This window comes from Ixodes scapularis, unplaced genomic scaffold (assembly GCF_016920785.2).
Source record: "Ixodes scapularis isolate PalLabHiFi unplaced genomic scaffold, ASM1692078v2 PGA_scaffold2__306_contigs__length_199485367, whole genome shotgun sequence".
Taxonomy (NCBI): Eukaryota; Metazoa; Arthropoda; class Arachnida; order Ixodida; family Ixodidae; genus Ixodes; species Ixodes scapularis.
The window spans coordinates 170713587-170723858 of NW_024609857.1; the positions used below are offsets into that span (position 1 = coordinate 170713587).

A 10272-nucleotide genomic window follows, 5' to 3' on the forward strand; every position below is an offset into this window, starting at 1 on the left:
ATCTGCCAGGGAGTTTGTAGAAATAAAGGGCGACCATTGAATCTAGCCTTCTGCACATCATGCCCGGGATATTTCCATTTTCCTTCCACGCGATTAGAAGGCAAGACGCTGGGGGAATTTGTGTGCACTAACATGCTACTTCTAAAAGAAAGTACCATATTTCTTGTGCATGTCAATCTACATGTAAATAGTTGAATCAGTGTGCACAAACATTCCCGGCCTGGAGGATGAAATGGAAGCATAGCGGAAAGCAGCTTGCTGGAAATATAAGTCTCTATTGCATTGCACTGGTGTGAAAAATTATTACGTATTTTTGTTTTATTTTTGTGCGAAAATAAAAACAGCGTTTAGAAACCGAACACTGTGTGTTTCGAGGTGCGCCGAAAGGACATAGAAAACCGGGACAACCTGAACAATACGAGGCGCCTTGCGTCACTCAGCTTTTCCTGGTTTCTTGTTTTTCCGGAGCCTTTCAAAAGGGGATGAAAAATTATGAACCGATTGACCCGACTTGCCACATTAGAGCAGTTCATTTTCATTACGACAGGCTCTCTTAGAGCGTCCTGCATAGTTCAGCTTGTACTGGTCCGTTTTTATTTTCGGTTCTTTTCAAAATGTGAGCTCTAAGCTACTGGACCAACCTACAACATTCAAAATTTACGGAAGCGGAGAAGTGGTTGGGAGGGCCAAGCGGGCAAGGGTTGCACGCCCCTCGAACCACCGTCCGTTACCTTTGCTTAGCGGCTGGGCCTTGCGAGCGGAATGCGAGCTTGCTCGAGTAACTTGGATCCGTTCAGAAGATAATCCCCTCTAAACAACCATCTCCGCCGCCTGGGAAGAATTAACGTAAGTGGGCGAACGAGACGCCTGTGGGTTTTGCGTCACGCCTGCATTTCAAGGGTCAGACTTACTGGTTCCCGACACCAGCACGATTGACGGCACCGCCCGCGTCTTTGAGTGTATATTGATACGGAGAAGGAGAAGAGCGCGACGGCCCGCGGCCGTAGTGCGTTAATTCTGGCTCGCACTCTGGCGGGCAATCAGATTAAAAAACTACCGCTGAGAACCATCCCGTGTACATACTCGAAAACATGATAAGCATCGAATGGGAGTGAACGTAAACGTATAATAATCCGATACAAAGTTTCACTTGATTCCTAAACGAATAATGCCATAGCCAAGTACACCCTCACATCAAATTGTTAGACAGAATTGAAGAGAAGATTGTGTGTTTTTTAAAAGAGATTTCGGCCCCCTTCTATCCAGTCCGCTTTTCTATAGGCCCCAAATAACGTGGGCGAATCTTTCCTTTTGTTGCATTTCCACTTCTCCGCTTCCGCAGTTAATGAATGTGGTAGTTTGGTCCAGTGGCTTAGAGCCCACGTTTTGAAAGGAACCGAAAATAAAAACGGACCAGTACAAGCTGGACTATGCAAGACGCTTGAAGACAGCCTGTCGCAATGGAAATGAACTGCTCTAATGTGGTAAGTCGGGTCAGTCCATAATTTCCATCCCCTTTTGAAAGGCTCCGAACAAACAAGGAACCAGGATAAGCTCTGGTTGTCCCGGTTTTTTATGTCCTTTCGGCGCTCCTCAAAAAGGACAGGGTTCGGTTTCTAAACGCTGTTTTTATTTTGGCACGGAAATAAGACAAACATACGCAATAATTCTTCACACCAGTGCAATGCAACAGAGACTTCTATTTTCAGCAAGCTGCTTTCCGCCATGCTTCCATGTCATCCTCCAGGCCGCGAATGTTTGTGCACAGTGATTAAACTATTTACATCTAAATTGACATGCACAATAAATCTGGTAATTTCTTTTAGAAGCAGCATGTTAGTGCACATGAATTCTCCCAGCGTCTTGCCTTCGAATCGCGTGGAAGGAAAATGGAAATATCCCGGGCATGATTTGTGCAGAAGGGTAGGTTCAATGGTCGCCTAATATTTCTACAAACTCCCTGGGAGATTCACTACCATATAGCCTACTGTCCTTTTTCCAAGAAGCGAGGTTTTGATGGAATTTTGTTGCTCGGCCGCTATCTTTTGTAGTGGCGCGAAAAAGAGAGAGAGAGAGAGAGAGGAAAGCAACGGTTTTAGCGAGCTGATTTTTTTTATTATTTTTTTTCAGCCATTGCGATATTTTGTTGTCTTTCGGTATGCTTTTGTGGTGTAAAAATTTTACGCACTTCCCACAAATATTTCATCGTCAACGACAGTTTTAAAGTATTACGCACTGCCTCGGGTGCGTTGACCTTGCGCACTAGAGCGTCACAGGAGCGCATATTTCCGCAAAATAAATACGAGGACCTATTTCTACCTTTGAATCGACCACTTTTGTGGCATCACGACGAACGCACTTTCACCATGAAGTCGTAACAAAAAATGATTGGGGATGAAATTGATTGGGCCCCAACAGTAGAGCCACATTATTTAGGTTGCAAATAAACTGGGCGTCGTTCATGCAATGTGTTTACTTCTAGTTCGAATATGTTGAGAATGAGTAGGCGAAAAGCGCAGTCTGCAGGCTGCTTGCTGGAGTGGCCTGATATTTCCCCAACTCGGGAAAGGGAGGGGAGGGGGGGGGAGGTGAGAAAGGTGTGGATGTTGTGGGAAGGTGATAATATTTATTCTCACTCAGGAGAGTCGCCGGTCGTTAAAAAGTCGACTCGCTGATACCGGGAAAGCCTGTGGGGCCACATCTATAGTAACCATCAGCAAAATGTGGTTACAGCTATGTCACTGAGAAGTTGCGATAGTGCAAACGATGGGGCGCTGTGGAGGCAGGTGAAGCATAGACCGATCTTACGATTGTGCCATCTTCATTAGAAGCAAGAATTACGGTTTGCTTCTTCAACTCCTCCTGACGCCAATCTTTCCAATTTTGAATAAATCCGGGACAGCGTTGATCGTGCAAGCCCGCGCCAATATTTAAAGGTCTTTGTCAAGTTATAAAACAGTCATCAAGTAGAGGTAAGGACGAATAAATACGTAAAAGAGTCCAAAATGGGAGGAACAACATACGAGAGGAGATGTGTTTCAAACAGTAATGAAGAGATTAGGAAAAGCCACTTGATTTATAAGTTTAGAAAACAAAAGTATTATCAACGACCTGAACCCTTTATTGCGCAAGCCAATCCTTGTGCAGAGACGAAAATGGTTTTAGCAGCCGCGCGATGCCAGAGAGCGGCTGCTGGAACGAACACAGCATACCACGACCTCTCGATCTCCACCGACCGAGCGGCCTCAGACCTGCAGCTCATGCGAAAAAGCGTTCGGTCGCGCTGGCTTCCCCAATCTCGCGGATTGAGCGTGCCCGCGTCAACGAGGGAAGACACCTGGATGTCTCAAGGTCGTTGTTGCGCTCGCAGCTAGCCGCTCATTTCGCGGTTTTTGAGGATTATCCCTACAGAAAAAGCCGACACAAAACGAGCCCCTGCCGTCACGTGATTTTTGGGAGAGGGTGAAAAGAGGAGGGCGCGAGGGCCATTTTCCTACCTTGCGGAAAATGGTTTCGTTGGTCGGTCTTCAAGCCAAAAAGGGTCAAATGTGCGGCAGCCAAGTTGTGCAAAGAATTACAACTGTCCAAGCTGGAAAAAGAAATTGGAAAGACCACGAAAGGTAATCTTGATGTATTCTTTTCTGTTAAGACAGATAAAGTGAATGCACCCCTGCGGACTATCGTTACCGAGAAGGGGGCGTGGCAGAGACAAGTCAGTCGATTCCTGCAAGAGAACTTAAGTCGGTTAGAGACCTGTGATCATTTTTGGTGCGCGATTCGCAGAGTGTCATAGATTACCTTAGAAGTGGTGCAGTCACAGATGTGGGGGGCTTTTCCACAGATGCTGAGGATCTTTTTTATTCAATCCCTCATTGCGCTCTATTTGTCTCGGTGCATGAATGTATTGAAAGAAATGGCGAGATTGGCTTCCAGAACGCTAGCGGTGTGTGTACTGATGGGTTTTTACAGCTGCTCAAGTTTTATCTGGAGTCGACTTTTATCCTATTTAACGGTAAAGTTTACGTTCAGAAAAAGGGGATTTGTATCGGTTCGTCTGTGGCGCCTCTGCTTTGTGACATTTTTTTAGCCAAGTGCGATAGGGCCATTTCGGAAAAACTGGAAGTGTTTCGTTACGTGGATGAGCTTTTTGGTTTTGTTTATTAGGTTGGACGGCATATGTGAGGCAGAGGTCGTGAGGTCTGTTTTAGAAGTTTTCGCACATCATTCGGAGAAGCTCACTTTCACTCACGAACTTCAGGATGAGGCTTACCTACAGATTTTGGATTGGAGGTTAGAATTCATTGCTAAACACGTTTGCTAATCTTATCACCCACGCTCAAAGGAGGGTCTTCCCTATGATTCATCGCACTCTAAGCTGGTCGAGAGAAGCGTTGCCTCGTCTTGCCTACCAGCTGCACTCGAGAAGTCATGTCATCATGTGGTTAACGATAGTTTTTCCCGGCAGGTTGAGAGACTGACAGTGGCAGGTTTTCCAACTTCGGTTTTATTGAGCGTTGCGGAGGGGTTGTTAAAGAAACTCAAGAGGGAACCCCGTCCCCGGAGGAAAAGGCCAAATAAGAGACCGCTCGTAATACCGTATCTCCATAAAATTTCACACAACTTGAAAAAAGTTGCCTTGAGGTACGATGTGCCATTGGTGTTTTCCGCTCCGTGTAAGCTGGCGCAACTATGCGCGAGAGTTGCCGATAAGAAAAACAAAGGCCCGCTTGCTCGGTGAAGCATGAGAATCAATATGTTGTTTGCAAGGTGGGAGTTGTGTACGATTCCACTAACGTGTGGGAAAGCCTCCATCGGTCAGACGGGCCGATGTGTTAATCACAGACTGCGGGAGCATGACTTTTGGTTGCGATCAGGGGTGGGAGCTGTAAGGGGGCATCTGTCATTGCATTGTCATGGATGTGGGTGTGAACCTATCTTTAGTAAGACTGGTATCATTGGCAATGGAAGGGACAGAGTGAATAGAAAAATTTTAGAGGCGCATGCGATCATCAAAGCAGGCGCGAACTGCGTAAGCCAAACGTCACTGGGCTTGAGTAGCAAAGAGATTGTTTTATTGGACACGTGGTGAATGTATCATGTGACGTGGGCGGAGTTGCTTTTTTTTTTTTTTCGTGTGATTAAATTTCAGTTGAGAGTCAGCGCTTGTTCTGTTTGCACTTCCTTTAGTCCCCGTTTACTGTGCGCTGTTTGCCTTTTCGTCAGTATGAACGAACTAACCCACATCGCCATCCTTATTCAGAGATTAAAGGTCTGGCAAAACGTTACAATGAAAATCTCGAAGCCGTCCTGACCCAGATTGGTGACCTTATCGGTGAGCCGATAGCGCACTCCGACGTTGAAGCGTGTCATCGAGTTTCGCTGTGGAAACTAACATTGTCACCGAGCTTGGGTCCCTTCGTAAACGCAATGCTGTACTTATAGGATATGCATGTGTTAAAATGGGTATAACAATTTTTATTGAAATTCGCATAAGAAACACGGTGAATTGTTTCTATTTCCGTTCGGTAACAGATTTCGCGTGAACTTCTGGAAACGCATACTCAAATGACGGATGACTTCAAAATGCCAACAGTGAGAAATAACAATCTAAGGCTATTTCCTGACGTTCTCAGTACAGTAGGTTTTGTATCTGGTATGCGGGACGAAAAAATAACGAAGCATATCAACCTGGAATATGCGAGAAAATATGTGTGAGGCAAAACAAGAATGTGTGACAATCATACATTTTTTTGTAAAATCGGCATGGAGAGATCAAGACGATGTTTTACCGCATTCCAGAAGTGACGACATTCAAGATGGCTGTGCCCTTGTAGAAAAGATGTATTAGCCGCCATCGGCGTGTTTCGATAAGTTTTGTTTTGTTTTGAGATAAAAATCTTGACTTTATCTTGGTGAATAAATTATTCCTTTGCCAATGACATTGTAATGTAAATACCCTGCAACATTCGATTCTTTCGCCGCAATTAAATAACATCCTAAGCTCAAATGGTTGCATAAATGTGATCCAGTCTCCCACTAGAATAAATATTTCCTCCTCAAGCACCCATGATCTTTTTATCACAAATGTTTGTGAAGATGTTTATGACGCTGGTACAATCACTAGTAACATTAATGATCACATCCCCATATATATATATATATATATATATATATATATATATATATATATTGTGAGGCAATGATGTGCAGGTTTAATCAGATGATCGGAGGATTGTAGATGACGGTCAGTGCCGCAGCGCAGCCAGGCGAAGTCGGTCTGAATCGAATCGCGCGGGCACTCTGCGGCCAACACTTGAGCGCGCCACTCTCGCCACGTCGTCGTCTTTCCAAACAGTTAAACTCCCGGTGAGGAAAGTGCCGGACCGCCGGCACGTGTGTTTATGGTGCTTGGCGGTAGTAGGGCTTGATGCGTGCGACGTGCACTATGTCGGTTGATCTTGAACGCTGATCACGAGGGGCCGAAACTGGAGCAACTTCGTAGTTGGTGGACGAGAGGCGTCGTAAGATCCTGAAGGGGCCAGTGAAGCGTTTTAGAAGTTTCTCGCTCTTCGCAGGAGATCGTAGAGGCGTCCAGAGGAGAACTTCGTCGCCTACTTGGTACGCGACATCAGTGTGGGTTTCGGCATGACGAAGGGTTTGATGTTGCTGCGTCTGTAGTGTATGAATCCTGGACAGTTGTCTTGCTTCCTCTGTGCGGTAGAGAACTTCGTCGGTGTGGTCGTCATGTGCAGCGTCATCAACATAGGGTAAAACGGTATCCAAGGTTGAGAGTGGCTCTCTTGCGTATAAGAGGTAGAAAGGGGAGTATTCTGTGGTGGCTTGGCGGCTGGTGTTATAGGCGTACGTGACGTATCGAAGAATGACGTCCCAATTTTTGTGATCGTCTGCGACGTACATGGAGATCATGTGAGCTAGAGTCTGATTGAAACGTTCGGTGAAGCCATTTGTTTGTGGATGATACGCACTCGTGATGTTGTGCACGGACTTAGTGAGACGGAGGAGTTCTTGAAGCAAGTGAGCTAAGAATGGAGTACCGCGGTCTGTGACTATGTACTGAGGGGCACCGTGACGAAGCACGATGGAGTGCAGGAAGAAGGTAGCTACTTCGCAGGCTGTGGCGGCTTGCACGGCTTTTGTTTCGGCATAGCGTGTGAAGTAGTCGACGACGACGATTACCCAACGGTTATTTGAGGTCGAGAGTGGAAATGGGCCAAGAAAGTCAATACCAATGCGTTCGAACGGGCGGTTAGGGGGAGGGATGGGCCGTAGTGCTCCTGCCGGTTTCGTTGTAGGCTTTTTCTTGGTCTGGCATAGGTGACACGCGCGAACATATCGCGTGATGGTGCGTTGCATTCCGTTCCAGAAGTATTTTCCCCGAATTTTGAAATATGTTTTGGAGAACCTGAGGTGTCCGGCTGTAGGGTCGTCGTGGTGGATTCGAATGAGTTCTTTCTGAAGATGACGTGGCACGACGAGCAGCCACGGTCGTCCTTGGGGATCATAGTTGCGTCTGTAAAGAACACCCTCACGAAGAGTGAATAGGCGAGCGCGGCGCTCTGTACGACGGGTTGGGAATCGCAGAGTGTCGTGGAGGGTGTCAATAATAGGTTTCAAGAACGCATCGGACAGCTGTGCCGATCGTATGTCGACATTGTCGAGGACTGCTGCTGGGTCTGCTGGGCCGATGCGTGATGGGAGTATAGGATCGGTGGGAAGTGGACATCGGGACAAACCGTCAGCGTCGAGATGGCGTTTACCTGATTTGTAGACAACCGTGAAAGTGTAGTGTTGAAGCTTTAATGACCACCGTCCAAGACGGCCCATTGGATCGTTGAGGCTTGCTAGCCAGCAGAGGGCATGGTGGTCAGTCACAATGCGGAATGGTGAACCATATAGGTAGGGGCGGAACTTTGTAATTGCCCATATAGCCGCTAAACATTCTTTTTCAGTCGTTGAGAAATTTCGTTCAGAGGTAGTCAAAGTTCTACTGGCATATGCTATTACTCGCTGCTCATTTCGAATGGTCTGGGCCAAAACTGCTCCCACACCGTGACCGCTGGCGTCTGTTCTTATTTCTGTATCTGCGCCTTCGACGAAATGTCCAAGGATGGGGGCAGAGGTCAACGCTATTTTTAAGGACTCGAACGAGTCCTGCTGTTCCTTGGTCCACTGAAAGCGTACACCATTCCTTAGTAAATTATTGAGAGGCTCCGCGATGTCAGAGAAACCACAAATCAATTTTCGAAAATAAGTGCATAATCCTAGGAAGACCCGGACATCTTTCACTTTCAGTGGTACAGGAAATTCAGCCACAGCTCGGAGTTTGTCGGGGTCTGGGCTGATGCCGGAAGCACTGACGAGATGACCCAGTACTTTGATTTGTGGAGCGGCAAACGTACATTTCTTGGAATTAAGTTGTAGACCGGCGGCTCGGAAACACTGCAGGACCGTACGCAGCCGGTGTAGGTGCTCGTCGAAAGTCGGGGCGAACACGACGACGTCGTCGAGGTAGCACAGACAGATGTTCCACGTAAGGCCGCGTAGTAGAGAGTCCATCATACGCTCAAAGGTGGCTGGAGCGTTGGAAAGTCCAAATGGCATCACATTAAAGTGATACAGGCCAGTTGAAGTAGTGAATGCGGTTTTGGGCTTGTCGTGACTGGCGACAGGAATTTGCCAGTAACCACTTCGGAGGTCCATGGAAGAGAAATATGAGGACCCTTGGAGCGTATCAAGAGTGTCGTCAATTCTGGGCAGTGGATAAACATCCTTTTTTGTGACTTTGTTTAGTTTGCGGTAATCAATGCAGAAACGCCAAGAGCCGTCTTTCTTCTTAACAAGAACAACGGGTGAAGACCATGGACTAGAAGGTGGTTCGATTACTTTCTTTTGGAGCATATCATCTATGTGTGTCTGAATTACTCGGCATTCGGCTGGGGAAACTCTGTACGGTCGGCTTCGAACGGGTGATGAATCGCCAGTATCAATTCGGTGCTCTATAAGCGTAGTTTGCGGCAACTTTCCGGGGTTAATGTCAAAAAGGGTTTCGTAGTCTGCAAGAAGACGGGCTAATATATGTCGTTGGGTCAGTGGTAGGCGGGGGTCGATCATTTTTTCCACGTGCTTGCTGAAATCAGGTGGTGTAGGGAGCGCGTCTGAAGTGGTGGGGAGGAGACTGGCAAATTGGTGATGCACTGTTGAGTGCATTGTAGCGACGCGACTTCCGGAAGGAACGATTTGGGCTTCGGAAGAACAGTTGGTTACCCATAACTGAAATTTTCCACTCGTGAGTGTAGCAAGCGAATAGGGAATGATTATGCCCTTGGTCACGAGCTGCGTAGAGATGGGTTCAATGAGACCAGAAGTTGCTGCGGTGGGTAGGGTCCGTACGAGTGTGGCGACAGCGGCAGGGTACGGAGGCAGCAGTATGTCAGTGTCGGCTACCAGGGTGACGAGCGAACCATCAGCAGCAACCTCGGCAGTATCAGAAGAGTTGAGATGCAGTTCACGGCTGGCACAGTCAATGAATGCTTCTGTTGAAGACAGAAAGTCCCATTCCAGGATGATATCGGCGATGCAGGTAGGAAGCACTATGAACATAACAACGTAACGGTTGTTACCAATCTGGATTGTAAGCGTGCAGTATCCGAGGGGGGGAACCAAGTCGCCATTGCCCATGCGCATCAAGTGTCCTTGCAACGGCGGAGTAAGTACTGCGTGCAGACGACGGCGGATGTGTTCAGGAATGCAAGACTTCGCGGCTCCTGTATCGACTAAGGCGGTGAAGTTGTGATTTCTAATTTTGAGTACAATTGATGTTGATCCTAAATAAGGAGGATTTGCGGATAGTGGTGAGTGTGCAGCCTGACCTCCAACGTAGCTGCAGACCGCTTTATCTAGTTTGACTGTTGGGAAGGTCGGGGAGCGTCGGTGGTGAAGGGTGATACAGAACGGCGTCGTGGCGGGTACGGCGATGATGGGCGGCCACGTCGTGGCGGTGGGGAACGTTCGGGGCTGTGAGAGGGACGGCGACTGTCTGGAAATTGTTCGTGACCGGGGGCAGTGGACGTGTGGGAACGTGAAGAAAATTCGTCGATGGGCGGAGTGCGATGAGTAGCATGGTAGTCAGTATAGTCTGTGGAGTATACACGGCTGGTCGGCGAGGTGCGAGCCGTGTTGTTAAGTCGACGGCGACAATATCGGAGGATGTGTCCTGGTGTGTGACAATAATAACATACAGGTCGCTGATCT

The 10272-nt window shown here is 47.5% G+C and overlaps 1 protein-coding gene across 1 annotated transcript; it reads right to left on the bottom strand.

Annotated features, from left to right (window-relative positions):
* Nucleotides 1–8850: 8850 nt before the first annotated feature.
* Nucleotides 8851–9621, bottom strand: LOC121836409 (the record flags this gene model as incomplete). The annotated part of the gene is made up of 1 exon (XM_042291301.1): nucleotides 8851–9621. A coding segment is annotated over exon 1 (771 nt), but the record flags the coding sequence as incomplete, so codon positions are not given.
* Nucleotides 9622–10272: the final 651 nt, after the last annotated feature.